Source organism: Acanthisitta chloris, unplaced genomic scaffold, assembly GCF_000695815.1.
Source record: "Acanthisitta chloris isolate BGI_N310 unplaced genomic scaffold, ASM69581v1 scaffold22608, whole genome shotgun sequence".
NCBI classification, from domain to species: Eukaryota; Metazoa; Chordata; class Aves; order Passeriformes; family Acanthisittidae; genus Acanthisitta; species Acanthisitta chloris.
In genome coordinates this window covers 3190-20014 of record NW_008688948.1, presented here as the reverse complement: position 1 = coordinate 20014, position 16825 = coordinate 3190, and the positions used below count along the sequence as shown (strand labels likewise).

General features: G+C 53.7%; 1 protein-coding gene across 1 annotated transcript in view; it reads left to right on the top strand.

The window, feature by feature from the left end:
- Positions 1–7342: 7342 nt before the first annotated feature.
- LOC103808462 (arylsulfatase G-like) overlaps positions 7343–16825 on the top strand; it is a gene marked incomplete at its 3' end in the record, with an annotated part of 10865 nt that continues 1382 nt past the window's right edge. The window contains exons 1-8 of the mRNA XM_009081247.1: positions 7343–7539; positions 7902–8089; positions 8932–8979; positions 9059–9170; positions 9479–9619; positions 12055–12239; positions 12827–12907; positions 16008–16116. Coding sequence (XP_009079495.1) covers positions 7343–7539; positions 7902–8089; positions 8932–8979; positions 9059–9170; positions 9479–9619; positions 12055–12239; positions 12827–12907; positions 16008–16116 — 1061 coding nt within the window. The remainder of the gene's footprint in view (positions 7540–7901; positions 8090–8931; positions 8980–9058; positions 9171–9478; positions 9620–12054; positions 12240–12826; positions 12908–16007; positions 16117–16825) is intronic.

Sequence of the window (16825 nt, the reverse complement as noted above, 5' to 3'; positions counted from 1 at the left end):
TTTTTTTTTTAGGGAAAAACATCTCATGTAGTTGCAGTTTTAGGGGAATAAATCACCCTGGGTTGTGTTCTTAGGGGAAGTCAACTCTCCTAGGTGCTTTTTTTTAGGGAAGAACATCTTCCCTGCTTGAGGTTTTAGGGGAAAATATTTCCTGTAGTTGTATTTTGGGGGAAAACTTCCCTGGTTGCGTTTTTTTGGGGAAAAACATGTTGGTTGAGTTTTTAAGGAAAATATCACTTTTAGTTGCGTTTTTGGGGAAAAAAAATCTCCCTGAATTGTATTCTTCGGGGAAACCAACTCAAGGGGAAACATCAGTTGTATCTTTTTTGGGGAAAAACCTCTTGGTTGTGTTTTTTAGGGAAAACACCTCTTTTAGTTGCGTTTTTAGGGAAAATATCTCCCTGAGTTGTATTCTTAGGGGAAATCGTGTCCCTTAGTTGCATTTTTTTTAGGGTAAAAACATCTCCTGTAGTTGCATTTTTAGGGAAAACATCTCCCTAGATTGCATTTTTAGGGAAAAAAAATCTCCCTTAGTTGTATTCTTAGGGGAAACCAACTCCCCTAGTTGCCTTTTTTTTAGGGAAGAACATCTTCCCTGCTTGAATTTTCAGGGGAAAACATTTCCTGTAGTTGTATTTTTAGGGGAAATCAAGTCCCTTAGTTGCAGTTTTTTAGGGAAGAACATCTTGGTTGAATTGTTATGGGGAGAACATCTCCCTTAGTTGTATTTTAGGGGAAATGAACTCCGAGTTGCTTTTTTTTTTAAGGGAACATCATCTTGGTTGCGTTTTTTGGGAAAACTTCTCCTTTATTTGTATTCTTAAGGGAAACCACCACCCTTAGTTGTATTTTTCTAGGGAAAAACACCTTCCTTGGATGCTTTTTTAGGGAAAACATCTCCTTTTAGTTGCAGTTTTAGGGAAAACATCTTTCTTGATTGCGTTTTCAGAGGAAACCACGTCCTTTAGTTGCATTTCTAGGGAAAACCATCTCCTTTACTTGTATTTTTAGGGAAAAAACATCTTCTTTGGTTGCATTTTTAAGGGAAAACATCTCTCTTGGTTGTATTTTTAGAGGAAGTCATCTCTCTTAGTTGCATTTTTAGGAGAATACATCTTTCTTAGCTGTATTTTTAGGGGAAAGCCTCTCCTTGCTTGAACTTTTAGGGAAAAGCATCTCAGCTGCATTTTTAGGGGAAAGCATCTCCTTTAGTTGTACTTTTAGGGAAAAACATCTCCCTTATGCAGGTAGCTTCAAAGGTATGGATTTGTGAGTCAAACTGGAAGTGGACAAGACTGACTGACCCATGTGGCTGGGGAAGAAGGGAGCAGAGGGATCAGTCATCATAGGATCATGGAATATCCTTCGTTGCAAGGGATGCACAGGAATCATGGAATTCAGCTCCTGGCCCTGCACAGGACAACCCCAAGAATCCCCCCAGGTGCCTGAGATCTTCTCCAAAGGCTTCTTAAGTTCTGGCACTGCTGCCACTGCATCCCTGTGCTGGCTCTGGGCACAGAGGGATGGTGCCAGGAGGTTTTGGAGCCAGTGACTTTTGCCTGCAGGGAATTGCAGAGGCCTCAGAGAGGGGTGATCACCAGACCTGCCCTCCTGGGACCATCCCTCTGCTCTGGCCTGGGACCCCCCTGCAGGTTTCTGGCTTGATGTGGACCCTGGTGATTCTGGTTCATCTCCCTGGGCAAGGTATCCAGGTTTAAATGTTCCTCCAGTGCAAGGGCTGCTGTGTTTGGTTTGGCCAGAGTCCCTTCCCCTGCTTTTCCTTTCTTTTGTCACAATGGGATTGCTAGTGGGTCAGCACAGGGAGGGGCAGTGTGGGGCCAAATTCTGAAAATTCCCCCAAATGAGGCAAATTAGCTGTTGCTTTTGCTCAGGAACTTGAGGAAAGCTGCTGCTTTCTCATGGCAATGCTGGTCCAACAGCTGCTGCCTCCTGAAGTGCTCTTGTCCTCACAGGGAGGTTTTGGCACCTTCTTCCCTTGCAGTCCCATCCTAAAGGAGCTGGAATTCATCTGAAATCCAGGTGATTGGCCACAGGGAATGATAGGGACTGTGCCCTGTGTGTCCTTGGGGGCCTCATATCTCCCCATCCCGCAGGAAATCACTTCTCCCAAGGGAACCCAAGGTTCCTCCGAGGTGGTTGCCCTTTATCCATGCCCTGCCTTTCAGGGATAAAGGGTGACCACCTCCTCCTAGAGCTGGAATCCCATTAGACAGGCTTTTCCTTGGGAATAGCTCACCCTCCCTGCACTGAAATTCTTCCTAGCAAGTGGTTGTGGGACAGCAAGAGAGGTTTGTGCCCCCAGGGGAGAAATCAGAATGCAAATATCTTTGGCATGAAAAACCCAAAGCGATTTACTCCTTGGTATTTCTTGTCAGTGCTTTGGATCTGTCTCTGCTTTACCTTCTCATTTCCTTTGGGCTCTCCAAGTGCAGTAAGGATTTGGGGAGCGATGGGAGCTGGAGGGACCCTGTGGTGAGGATGGGGATGGTGTCTGCATCCTCTCCAACCCAAGGCTTCCCAGCTGTGCTATAAAATCCTTTCCCCCCATATTATTTGCCCCCTTTGGGGGGATTTCCCTGCTGCTTGTCTTGGCTGTGCCTTGCCAGGATTCTTTGCACATCCACTGTGGGTCCATCCCATGCACCAGGATGTGTTTCTCCATCATCCCAGAGAGTTGTGCAGCCTGGGTGCTTGGCTGGTGTTTGAGGGCTTTGTAATCCACCGGGAAGCAGAGCAAGCCTCCTGTCAGTGGGCATAAATCAGCCAGGAGCTGGAAAACAGGGAAGAGCAGGGGAGTGTGGGCCCCTGTGCTATGCCACCGGATGGCTCAGGGACTTCCAGTTCATTTATTCTGCTGGGGTTTGCCCAGCCCTGCTCGGCATGGGAAATGTTTGCTCTGAAAGACTCAGCACTGAGATGGGTGAAAAAACATTCTCCTGTCCCAGGAGCTGGCAGAAACTCTGCTCAATCTGCAGAAGTATGTTTTTGTCAGTGCTGCTTACTCTGTTAGGGGAACTCGGTATAAACTTATCCAGCAGCAAACCTTTTCCTGGAATAAAAGTCCTGACCCTGTTCAGAGCATTGTCAGGATGGTTGTACCGGGAAAGGAGCTTTGCTGGCAAACACGTTGGGACTGAGGAGGCCCAAGAGGGCAGATACAAATCTCCTGCAGCCTCTGCCCCATGGACAGACCCCTCAGGACACACCTGCTGCCCTTCTCCCTGCTCAAACCAAACATAAAATCTGAGCAAGCTTCATTTGCAAAGAAAACATGGATTTTTTTTCATTTTCTCCCCCTTGAAAGCATGTCTGTGCCACCATCTCTCCCCTCCAGGCTGCAGCTGGGCATGCACAGCAAGGTCAGGGTCTGTGTTGGGAGTGATGCCGTGGGGACACATCCTCATCCTGCATCATTTTGCAGCTGTGGCATCAGCTCACAGCCTGGTCCATCAGCTCTGCTCTCCTCCCTCAGTTTCCCTGACCCTGGCTGGCACCAGAGGCACTGCTGGGAGCCCCTGGGGTGGTCCTGGATAACAGTGGGTATCCACTCCAGTTTGAATTTCTCATCCCCCACCGTGTCCTTATCTCCCTGCTTCTCCCAGCTGGGCTGGGGATGCCTGCTGGGCTTTTTGGCAGGAGAGCAGGGTTTGGGCTGGAGATCAGAGCTGTGACACCCCGGGTGGGGTGTGAGCCCTGGGTGCTGGCAGGGGACAGCTTCAAAGGGCAGCAGGTTTTTCTGGGCTCCAGCCACTGCTTTGCTCTCCAGGCAGGCATGAAAATGTGAAAGAATGTGAAAAATGTGAAAATGATCATGCTGGCCCCAAGATTTGTAAACTTTCTGGTTAATGTGTAATAAATACAACAGATACTGCCAGCACTGGGTGGGTGACCACAGCCACTCCGTGGTGGTACCACCAGCAGTGACATCCCAGAGAGGCATCTCCCTTCCTCTGCCCTGGGGTCAGCCCCAGGGTGTCCTGCTTTGAGAGGCTCTGGGGCTTTTCTAAACTGGTTTATCTGGTTTGGACCTATCCAAGTTGCTGTGAACTACCTTGTCTGGCTTGCAAAATGCTCTTTATTTATTTGTTTAATCCTCCCCTGGTACAAGGTGCTGTGATGTCCAGGTGCATTGTGTCCAGTCAGAGCAATGCCCAGCACTGCAGCAAGGAGTGTGCTGCCAAATGCTGCTTTATCCAGAGGCCTTGGATCCTGGGAGTGATTCCACCCAGGTAGCTCATCCAGCTGTAACCACCTGTGCAATATTTCCTGCTTGGCACAAAGTGAGGTGCTGCAAAATCCATATTCCTGCCATAGTCAGCCTGGGGGAATCCATGTGAGTCATCTGGGGGGGAAAAACAGCTGGAAGTTGGTCCTTCAGTTCTGGGTGGGTCTGGCTGTAGCAAAGCTGGAGGGGAAGAGAGGTGCTGCAGGGGAACAGAGATGTTGCAGGTCGTGGTGTGGTGGTGAAAGGGACCAGGACTCATCCTGGAGAAGCTCCTGCAGCCACCCAGGGCATGTGCAGCGTGATGGATGGGGGGGCAGACCTGGCACAGCCTGGACTTGCCCAGGAATTTGAGCTGAAAAGGGTTGGAGAAGAGTCCCTGGCAAGGGGAGACTGCAATGGAGCTGATGCCAAGGGGTGGCCTCGTGCTCTGCCAGGGTTTGGATGTGATGTGGATGAGAACAGCTCCATGGGCTGTGTTCCTCCTCTCCTGCAAACGGCCTCTGAGCATCAGGGATCAGGAAAATTTTGCCCGATGCTAATGCATAAATGTCAGCCCTGGATGACTTTCCCTGTAATTTAGGGAGAAGAGAGTGAGCTTAGAAAATGGTTTGTACTGGTTTTGTTAGCCATGTCATCCTGGCATCCCTCCCCTGAGTACAAGGGGAGGACAGAGGTTTGTGGGTGCATCTCCCTTGGGTTTTGCTTGGTTTTTCCACGTGGCTGCAGGTGCAGTTGTGGGGGTCCCTGATGCATGTTGTGGGGTGCAGGGCCACCCTCTGGGGATGGGACAGGATCCAGCTTGGTGCTGTGTGGAGGGTGCTCAGAGAGGCTGGAGACTCAGCCTGGTGAAGGGACCTGGGAGCTGCTGGATGCCAGCAAAGGTGCTGGAGGGCAGGATTATGTGGTGTGGCTTCTTGGGAAACCTGAACAACAACCACCTTAGGGGCTCAGCTTTGCTGCTTTATCTTTTCCCAAACCCCAATTTTAGCACTGGGTGATATTCTGCTCCATCACCCTGTGCAGATTCCCAGCCAGGGGACTGGGATGGTGCTGGGATGGGTTTGGGCTGATCCAGACCATGTCCAGGTTGGTCCATGCTGTTCCTATGAACTTGGTGGCTCAATTCTCTGCTGTTCTCAGTCCAGCTGGGCTCAGCCCCTGAGCTCTGGACCAAAGCTCCTTTCAGGTGCCCAACTGTGGAGAAATCCCAATGGCTTTCCAAGGAAATTGCAAAGGGAATTTTTTGGGGAAAACAAAAGCAATTTAGCTACCATCAAATGTGTTCAGATACCTGATCCTGATTCTAGGAGTGTGAGGGAGGAGCTGTGGGGCTGCAGAATGGGACCTGGGCTCGTGGGCTTTGTTGGGGCAGGGCTGGGCAGACTCTCCCACAGCTCAGCCCCCTCCCATGACTCAGCCCCCAACCCACTGCATCCTGTCCCCGTTAGTTAATGTACCAAGAGCCTCCAGGCTTCATAAATTAACATTCTGGGCTATGAATTATGAATGGAGCCACATCCCTGATCACTGCAGAGCTCCACTGACAGCCCTGGAGCTTCTGATCCGAGCGACAGCCCAAAGCTTTTAAAGATGTGAACAGCAAAACCTGGGAATAATTTGCGAGTTACAAACCTCTTGGCCTACGGAAGGGGCTCATTGTATTTCCTCTCCTGCCTCCTCCTGTCACCTTCTCCTCTTTTGTTTCTCTGTATTGCCTTCTCTACTTGCTCTTCCAATCTGTCTTCATAGATGTTGTCCTGCTTGGCTGTGTTGACCATCCCATGGGAGCTACATCCTTCATGGCATGTTCCTCCCCCAAGATTGCAGTTACCAAGTGCAGACAGCTGCTCCAGTGCTGGTCTTAGCTAGGTTCTGGTTGTCTCCAACACAGGGCATGACTCTCCACACCATCCCCATGGCTGGTGCAGAGCTTGGTGGGGTTTGGGGAGATCTCTGCGGCTTCGTCTCCCTTTGGCCATAACTTTGTGCTCAAGGCATTGTATTCCACTCTGCCATTGGTCTTGTGGGGCTTTGTCCTTGAACCTCTCCACCACTGGAGGCCAAATCCTGCCCTAAGCAGCTGGATGTGCTTAATCCTGTAAGTCTGGGTACTCCTGGGGTTTGATGCCTTCTGAGTTTGTCGGGATTCCTACATCCTTGTCTCCAGGAGCGGCATCTGGGCTGCTCTGCCTGCTCTGGAGCAGGGCTGAATTTAAAAACTGAGCTTCAGACACTTGTCACAAATGAAGGCAAGGCCCTGCACGTCCCCCACCGTGGTGCTGTGCTTGGGAGACAACCCTTGTCAAGTGGGGAGGGAGCAGCACTGCTCCCTGGGGATGTCAGGAGCACAGGAATCCATGCCAGCCTGAGCAAGGGATGCGGGAAACGAACTCTTGTTATTCCCAGCCCTTTCCAGTTGAGCCATCCTGAGCCAGGCAGCAAAAAAACACAACTTCAAAAGCAAAGCCTCAGCGTCTGGCGAAGGCATTCTGCTCCAGGCTGGGGGCAGGAGCACTCGGCAGGTCCTGACTGCAGCTTGTTTCTCTTGCCCAGGGAACACTGCAGCTGTGTGAGGTGAAGGATGGACTGGCAGAGCCCCAGCAGTTGTTTTTCCTCCTGAAGACCAGCGCTTGGGCGAGCTGAGGGGCTCAGTCTGCAGGGAAGGAGCTGTTTGCTGGACACGAGCATCCTCCTGTCTGCAGTGAGGGGAGAGGAGCTGCTCCTGGAGGGGAAAATACCGCCTTGGTTTGGTGTCTAATTAGATATTTACCAGGAAGGAAGGAAAGATATAAATAGGGTGGCAGTGACTTCAAAGGGTGTTTTTGACTTCTAAGAATAACACCTTTGCTGGCGCCGATTTCGGGAATATCAGCTGTGCCTGGGTGTGAAAGAAGGAGGAGGTGTTGCAGCTCGGTCGGCAGCCAAGGGAGCAAACTCAGACCCTCGTCCCCCAGCCCTGCCCAAGGGACCAGCTGAGGAGAGGACGTTGGCATCGCTGCAGGGGCCTGTGGAGAGCTCCACTGCACCCACAGGGACACAGCAGAGGGATTTGGGGAAGACAAAGCTGCCAGAGGGTGGGAAGGAATGTGTGGCACCATGGGGACCCTCTCCCCACGGACAGTGCTGGTGCTCACTGTGGTGCTGGCAGGACTCTGGGCTCCCTGTGTGGTGTGTGAACAGCCCAACTTCATTGTCATCCTGGCAGATGATGTGGGCTGGGGGGATCTGGGGGCCAACTGGGCAGAGACGAAGGAGACCCCACATTTGGATCAGTTGGCTGCTGAAGGGACAAGGTAATGTCTGTCCCCCTTCCCTGCCCTCTCCACACATCCCTAGTTACCCTGTCCTGTAGCAGAGGGAAATTTGCGTCCATGAGACTGTCAGGGATTTGACTGATGTGGTTTTGGGTACATAGGGAAGGCAACCAGAGCCTGGTACCATGGGGTGCAGGTCCATCCATCCCTGATGAGACCTGAAAGATTCATCCCCTACTCCCAACCCTCAGGCTGGGATGCAGGTCCATCCATCCCTGATGAGACCTGCAAACTTCATCTCCCACTCCCTACCCTCATCCCTGGGGCAGAAGGGGTTGCATGCAGGGCAGCAGGGAGGGATGGGGCAGGGTCTGTGAGTGAATGACCTTTTCATTTTCCAGGTTTGTGGATTTCCACTCGGCCGCATCCATCTGCTCCCCATCCCGTGCCTCTCTGCTCACCGGGCGCCTCGGGGTGCGCAATGGGGTGACCCACAACTTCGCCATCACGTCGCTCGGTGGCCTCCCCCGCAACGAGACCACCCTGGCTGAGGTCCTGCAGGAGGTTGGGTACAGCACAGGGGCCATAGGTAATGCCCAAAGTGCCAAGGGGACATCCAGGCTGGGGAGATGATGAAGGTGTCTATGTCCATCCCTTGCAGTTCTTGCAGGTACTGAAGTGAAACTCTGGCAACGAAAGGAAAGTCTAAAGGATCACATGAAAGAGATTTCACACGTTCCCCTTGGATTTTGCAATCCCGAGCTTAAAGTCTTCCTTTTCAAACACATGACATTGCCTGAAATCCAGGCCCTCCCCAGTTCTCTGTTTAAGCTCTGGGTGCTTCACCTCTCAAGGAATGTGCCTGGTTTGCCTTAGCAAACATGACTGTGCTCGGCAGCTCTGCCATCCTGCACCCCATGCCAGAGTCAGTGCCACTGTGGCCTCGTGGCTTTGGGCACCCTCCTGTCACTGTGGGACCCCCAGGGAGGGAGAGAACCCTTTGCACCTGCACCTCCTGGTATCTATGCACATGGTACTAGCAGAAAATCCCCCTGTTTCTCCATTGCCCCAGATATTTTGCAGTTCTCCCTCGGATTGGCGCATCCGATGGGAGCAAGCGCGTGCCGGAGGTCAGAGGATGAAGCTGGTTGGCTGGGAAGGGTTGGAAAGCTGTCTGCTCACAACACCAGCACATGAAAGAGCCTTTTAAGGCCGGAAACAGTCGCTTTGCACAGGCACGAGATAACTTATGCATTTTTTCTGGGTTTGTGCAGAAACAGACTGACATTCTTGAAACGTAGCCAGCACAAACAAGGAGCTTTCCTGTAGCTAGATTAAAGCCCCCAACGCTGTGGGCACCTTGTGGGTGATGGCTGGTGTTGGCTGTAGCTGTGTAACCTCTGAAATGATGTTCTTGTGGCTTCCACACAGGCAAATGGCACCTGGGACACCACGGCCAGCATCACCCCAACTCCCGCGGTAAGGGCTGTGCCAGTGGGGGTGAGCTGGGCACCGTGTGGTCACCTTCACCCTGCTGACACACTTGTTTGCACCTCAGGCTTCGATTACTACTTTGGGATCCCCTACAGCAACGACATGGGCTGCACAGACACCCCTGGCTACAACCTGCCCCCCTGCCCGTCCTGCCCGCGGCACAGTGAGGCTTACAGGTATGGGGGGTGAGGGCTTCGAGTGCTGGCACTGGGAGGTGGGTGTTTGCACCAGTGTTCCCAACCCTTTGCTCTGGTCACCTCCCCTTATGCTCCATCTATCCAGTTTCTCCCCATGCACAGGGTGCAGGTAGGGGAGATGGGTCATTCTCAGAGCAATCCCCCGACCTGTGCCATGGGGACGTTGGCATTGTCCCTTTCTTCTCCCCTCCTTGGCTTTCTGCAAGGTTAGGAGAACAGCCAGGCTATGTGCCTGCTCCCACACCTGTCCCTACTCCAGTGATGAGTGTTGGGGTGTCTCTTCCCAGCAGGGAGACGAGGAAGAAGTGTTACATGGAGGTTGCCCTTCCTCTCTTTGAGAACGTCACCATCATCCAACAGCCTGTCAACCTCAGCAGCCTGGCCACGCGCTACGTGGAGGAGGCAGCACGGTTCATCCAGCAGGCAAGGTGAGGTGCCATCTGCCACATCCTGTGCCCTTTGCTGGGACAGCCTATGGGTCACTGCAGGAGTCCTCTGCATCACAGTAGAGTGTCCCAGGGGGGGTGAGTGTTGCTCTGTGGTCCTTGGGGAGCAGATTTTGGGTCTCCATGGCTTGGCTTCCTGCTGGAGGAGGGAGAAACCACTGAGGGACACTGTGGAAGCCTTTTAGTGCATCTCCTCTAAAGGGATTGTGTGTTTTTAAAACTACTATCTATAAGGAAGGTCAAAGCCTTTGAGCTGGGCTGTGCCTTTCCTGGGGGGAATGTGCATGAGGTTCTGTCTAGCAGGGATGAGAGAGAGGGAGATGCTGCCATCTCTCTGTTCTCCATCACTCTGCTCTCCATCCCTCCATCCCTGTGCTGCCTTGGGATGAGGTGGCAGCAGGATGGTGGATGTGAATGTTTTGTCAGGGGAGCGGGTGCTGAATGGGTGCCCATGGCAGCTCCCACAGCAGGACCAGAGCAGCACCCAGAGGTGTCTGAACCCACTCTGTATGAGGGGTTTGGTTCATTTTTTGGATAAAGTGGTCCAGGATCCCTGGGCTTCAAAGTCTGCCTCCTCCAGCCTCACAGGATGCAATGCTGGTCCCCAAGGAGCAGAGAGACTCCTCCAAATGAGGACCTCGAGCCCTGCTGATGGGTTGTGTAATTTTAATCCCTATTATTGGCGGATTATGAGCTGTGACTTGGCTAAATGCCTCCCTGCAGCATGAAGAGAGGAAGTGCTGCTGGGCAGCCGTGTCCGAGCCCATCCCACACCTGCACCCAGGGATAACTGGGGAAGGGCCATGGCATGGGGGTCCTAGGGGTAAGATGTATGTGACAGGGGCTGGGCAAGGAGCAGCCCGTGGGGAAATAGCTCCTACAAACCTGGGTGCTGGTTTGTGGCATGATTCCTACAGTTTATCCCTTTGGGTAGCAAGGATTGTCCTCGGCGTGGCCTGGCCCTGCTGTTGGGATGCTGAGGCTTTGGGCTCTGGGGCAGCAGCATTCCCTCCTCCTGGCTGAACCCCCAGCCCTCCAGGCTGCCAGGATGCTGCTCAGCTGTGAAACCAAGTGCATGAGCTCCGGGTTAATAGGAAAAACCTTTGAACTCCCAGAAGTGTTTCGGGGTTATCTGCGTTCACTGAGAACAGGATTAAGCAGGTGTCTGCCTTTTCTCTCCTTCCCTTTGATGGCTTATTCCAGTTTTCCCCTGCCTGACTCATTCATTACAGGCCAACAAAAGAACACCGGATTTGCCATCTCGGTGTTTTTTCAACCAGTCGTGTCAAGGTCGAGCAGTTTGTGACAGTGAGACATGGCACTGCTCAAGTGCTGTGAGCGTGAGAGCAAAAGTCAGGGACACATCTTCAGTTATTGATTAAATGTTTGCTTGATCCTTGGGATAATTCCGAGATGTCCATGTGACAGCCAAGTGGGATGTTTAGCTGAGCACCACAGCCACGAGTACTTCTGGATGCTGGAGTGGTGCTGCTGGGTGGAATGTGAGCTGGGGGAAGCAGCTTTTCCTGCTCTGGATCTCTGGAAAAGGTGCTGCACAGTGTTTGCAGTGACAGTTTCAAGGGGCACATCAGCACCCCTGAAGCCCCACGTTCCACAGGGTCTGAGCAGGGTGCTGGGGGGAACACAGCTCTTTGGAGGGCTCCAGTGCCACTGGGGGAGGATCTGGCATCCCTAGGCAGGATGGGTGATGGATACAGGAAGGAAGTGCTGGGACACACGTCGAAGTGGCCCTGAAAACTTTGTGGAGGCAGCGATGGGGCAGCCAGAGCCAGACGCATGCGCCAGCTCGGACACAGCCCTGGGATCCGGCCCCTCCCCACCACTGGCCATCCCACCCTTCCCCTTGGAGGTCCCTGAGGAAGAGCAGGCCTCGTTGGAGGAGATAAATATAGCTGTAAACGAGCAAACAGGACACGTCCTGTGATGATTTAGGAGTGAGCAGGCAGTGGGGCAGGACGGCGGGCGAACGTGCCGCGCTCCCTGTCTGGGGTTGGTGTGAGTGTCCTGGGGATGGTCATCCTCTGCTCACATCACCAGTGGGGCTGCTGCTTGCTGAGGGTCAAAATGGGCCCTCTAAGAGAGAGGAGGGAGGGAGGTGGATGCCAGGGGTGCACTGGTGTGGGGTGTTCATCCTCTGGAGAGGGAGGAAGGGCTGAGCCTGTCCCACATAGGAGGACAGTTGGTAATGGGGAGAGGTTTAAGAAGGAGGAGAGACCAAGGGAGGAGCAGGTGCCTGGAGGGTTTGCAGCCAGCTAATGCACACAGGGTGTTTTTCCCCCAGGAGCTGCAGGGGTGGAAAGACAACCAGTCTGTGTCCCCCAGGCTTGGCAGTGCCAATAACCTCCTGCCACTTCCTTCCCCTGAAGGCTGAACACTCTCCTTCTCTCCCTGTGCAGTGACAACAGACGTCCCTTCTTCCTCTACCTGGCTCTGGCCCATATGCACGTCCCACTGGGTGTCCCCCCATCACCCTCCACCTCCACCTACGGAGCCTCCCTGAGCGAGATGGATGCCCTGGTGGGACAGATAAAGCAGATTGCTGACAGCCATGGGAAGGGCAACACACTTCTGTGGTTTGCAGGTACAGCAGGAAAATTGGCTGTGGGGCTGGGGGGACACTGGTGACTGCACCAGCCCCAGGGTGGGCATGGGTAGGGGGGCAGTGCCCTGTCCTCAATGCTCTGACTGCTCTGGGGAGTGGGGACAAGGTGGGGACAGAGGTCCAGGGCTGCTGTGGCCACTCAGCTGGATGCCCACCCTGCCACCCCACCCTGCTTTGGCCCCGGGACTGAACCGGTGGCCGTGACTAATTAATCCACAAATCCTCATTCATTAAGAAGCCCAAATCCGCTCTCACTGGGCAGCCTCCCTAATGAGGATGTCTTGCTCCTGATGACAGGAACTGCTCCACCACTCGCTCATTAACGCCCAAAGCTGGTGGCAGCTGTCCCTCCCCCCCACCATGCCCTGACTCTGCTCCAGCTCATCACCCAGGACTCAGCCCTTGGAAACAAACTGTTAGACATCCAAATCCATAAACCTACTGCTCTTGCTCATGTGGGGAGGGAAGGAGGGATGGAGGGGTCACTTGTCCTTGCCCACACCCCATTATCCTCTCCCACACCCTGGTCCTGGTGTCACTCCTGGAGATGTTTCTTTCTCTTGCAGGTGACAATGGCCCCTGGGCACAGAAGTGTGAGCTGGCAGGACGCCTGGGGCCGTTTGTGGGGGCCTGGCAGAGGCAGAAAGGTAACCTGTCCCCATGGTGCAGGGGGACTGCTCCACAAAGCCTTCCACTGCCCATCAAGGGGGACACAGGGAGAATTCCACCCCCAGCCTTTCCCGGGGCTTGAAGACACTCTAAATAATTTTTTTCTTTCAAACACTCAAGTTTTCCCCTAAAACCACTGCTGGAGGAGGGCTGAGGTCCCTGTGACCCTGCAGCTTGAGTTGAGCAGTGCTGGTTTGGGGATAAGATGCTGCCATCAGCTCCAGCAGGGTCTCATCCCCCAGCCCCATCCCTCCTGGAGCACAGCACCCAGCACCATCCCTGGAGCTTTGCTTTTCTTCCTCTCCACCGTTTTGTTGGTTTTTTTTTTTTCATCTTTCCACCTTTTCCGGCCAAGCCATCTGCTTGGTGGGTTTATTTCGGCCGGAGAAACATGCATGAGTCAGGCATTTCCCACTTCTGCAAGGAGCAGGGCTCGGTTCCCCCTGTGCCTGGAGGCAGCAGTGGAGAGGTCACGGATGGCAGCTCCTCATTCCTCCTCTGCCTCCTGACACGCCAAGACGATGTGACTGTAGCTGCTTCCCTAGTCAAACGCTGCCACTGGGCTGAGTCGCTGTCCCGTTCCCAGAGCCTTTCCTCCGCCTGGCCCCGGCACATAACCTTAATTTTTTTTAGTAAACAAACCCTGCTGCCCGCCTGGGTGGCTCTTGAGCAACCCACGGTCACAAGTCAGAGCAGATGGTACAGGCAGTGCAGCGTTGAGGAGGAAAACACATCCCTTTTCCAGCCCCTTGCTGCCCGGCAGAACACCCCGAGCCTGGCGGGGAAGGCTGGGGAGGAGGTCAGGCTGGCAGGGAGCTCCGAGCTGGCTGGAAGCACTGGCTGGAAGGATGACTTTGGAAATCCCTCAGCTGGTTGTTGCAGGGATGTTTTGAGAGCCAGCCCAGCGTTACGGGCTGCTGCCAGCCTGCCTGGCACTGCAAACCCCTGCCTGAGGCTGCTGGGAGGGAGGGATGCTCTGCTCTCCCATCCTGGAGGTTTTGTCCCCCAGCAGGGAAAAGCCCCTGAGGAACAAGAGTTCAGAGGAAGATGGACTGCTCTGGGGTTTATAGGCTTCACATACTTTGGAGTTTACTTTTAGGGTGCAACCCGAATTCCAGGGATGTTTGAGTTTGATTTCAGGTGGTCACTGGAGTTTGGTCCTCACTGAGAGAGAGCAGCATAGCATAGAAGCCTAGAATTTTAGGGTTTGGAATGGAGCTTAGAGATCATCCAGCCCCAACCCCTGCCCTGGGCAGGGACATCTCCCACCAGAGCAGGTTGCTCAAGGCTCATCCAACCTGGCTGTGAACACTGCCAGGGTTGGGGCAGCCACAGCCTCCCTGGGCAACCTGGGACAGTGTCTCACCACTCTCACAGGGAAAAACTTTTTCCTAATATCTAGCCTAAGTTCCTTCAACTGGAACCTGTGTTCCATGTGTGCTGCCCCTTTCTCTGGCTGAGGAGCTTCCTGCAGCCTCCATCCCACCCCAAAGCCCATCCCTCACCTCAGGGCCCAGAGCCCAGCAAAGGAAGGTGCCAGGATAGACACATTCTGGGGATGTGGTGCTGGGCATGTTTTGAGACAGGTTGGGAAGGCTCCAGACCTGGTGTCTCTGTGCTAAGGACCTGCTGTGTGTGGTGGGACCAAGGGTTTCATCCCACCACGGGAATGCACAGTTCAGCTTTCCTGGAAAGCCTGGAAAGTCCCCACAGCAGCAGGGCTGCATCATCCCCCCTCTGGAGAAAATTCCCTGGTTAGGTTTGGGTGTTTCAGCCCCATTTACTGCCCAAAGTGTTAACGTGAGCTCATTCACAGGCTGCTCTGATGTCCTGCCCAGCCAGATGCACTGGGGTAGCTGGAGGGAAATATCTCCCCACTGGTCTCCTGGAGACTCCTGACCATGCATGGAAAAACCCTGGAAATGCATCCCTGAGGATGATTTATTTAACACATGTGTAGGAATGGGGATTAATATCAATTACTATAATTGCTGTGATTTCCTGGAGTGTCTGAGAGCAGGAAAAAAAAGTTTGGGTGAGGAATGGGAGAGATTGGGATGTGCCTGGTCCATACCAGCAGGATGGGCAGCAGGGTCAGAAACCTTTTCCTTGTGCCACCAGCACTGTGCTATCTATGCCATAGTGTCCTTGTGGGTATGGCAGCATTGCTAGGGAGCATGGATCAGCCTGTGGCACCAGGCAGTGACTCCTGGAGGTGCCAGGCTGGGCTGGGACCGGAGCAGGGACGCGGAGGAGCGCGGGACGTCGCCTCTCTTGGCTCTGCCCGGAGGAAATGGCTTTGGGCGAGCGCCGTTGCCATGTGCACACTGAAAGGCCCTGGACAAAGGCTGTGCCTGGGAAGTTTGCTCCGTGAATTGGGTTGGGATTTTCTGTTTGCCCCATTCCCAGCTCCTTCCCTCCCCCAGCTGCCTGGGGCCCTCTGGGCTGCAGCCAAGGCAGAGGCTCTCCAACACTCTGCCACCCATTTTGATGCCTGGTACTCCTGTTTTGGTGCTCAGCACCCCTGTCCCAGTGCTCAGCACCCCAGGTGGAGGAAGGGACTAGGCAGCTTCCCCATGCCAAGCATCTCAAACCCGAGGGCAGAGCTTTGCCTGCTGTCTGGGAAACAATGGAGCAAGTTCATTAGCTGGCAGGAGGGTTATTAGCAGGATGATATTTTTAATGAGGCAGGTTTCCAGCAGGCAGGGGAGGGCTGTTGGTGCTGTATTCCATGAAGGTCAGCAGCCCCTGGAATAAATTCCTACATTTCCTGCCTGCCATATTCTCACCTAACATCAAAGGTGGACAGAAATGTGACACGGCTGCTCTAGCAGTCACCTGCATTTCTCATCACTTGCTGGAACAGAGAAACACAAATCAGTGCCAAACTGAGCCCCTTTTCTTTTAAAAACTCTTGTAACTCTTCTCCCTCTCCCAGCTCCCTCTCCAGCGAAATCATCCTCCTTTGGGATAATTTGCACCATCTCTGCCTCTGAACAGTTCCTTTCCCAGGGAAATTTGGGGTCAGCAGGTTTTCCATCTCAGCAGGACACTGAGCACTGCCCTGTTCTCTTGCAGGTGGGAGCTCAGCAAAGCAAACAACCTGGGAAGGAGGACACAGAGTGCCAGCACTGGCATACTGGCCTGGCCACATCCCTGCCAAGAGGACTAGCCACGCTCTGCTCAGGTAAGAACCCATCAGGGAGTGGGACATGTCCAGTTTGGAAGAACCCACCATCCCAGCACTGGGACCCAGGTGATGATCTGGATTTTGGCAGCAACTGCTGCCTGCTCTGGTTATTCCCTGCCTTGTGCCAGACTGTGCTTTTGTCCTCTCCCAAGACTTAATGCTTCAGCAAAGAGGAGTTGAAAGGGCTTTTTGTGTGGCTGCTCCAGCCACTGGGCTCCGTGTGCCTCCTGCCCGCGGTGGCCGAGGGCTCCGATAATTAAAAGATGACGATGTTCTCTCTCCCCACCAAGAAGCAAAGCTCAGGCTTTGTGGTTTGTGAATGGCTTTATGTGGAGGAGGGTGCGGTTGTGGGAAAGGCTGGAGAGATGGTGCTGGCAATCCCTGCAGGATGCGGCCGGGATGGGATGGGAAGGGAAGGACTGCTGCCCTCCTCACCTCGCTGGGGAGGCATGGAGGGGTCTTCATTGCAGCAATACTGCACCTCTTCATGTGGCACTTACACCCCTCCTTGCATCCCTCCTTCAAAGCACAAAGAGGGCACAGCCTGGGCTGGGGCAGCACAGTGGGATGCCCTGTGCCCTTTCATCCCTGAAGGACATGTTGTTGGAGGTCAGGGTGGTGGGGCTGGGAGTTTGTTTGGCTATTGGGATATCCCAACCCCTTTTGTCCCTGAAACACATGTTGCTGGAGGTCAGGGTGGTGGGGG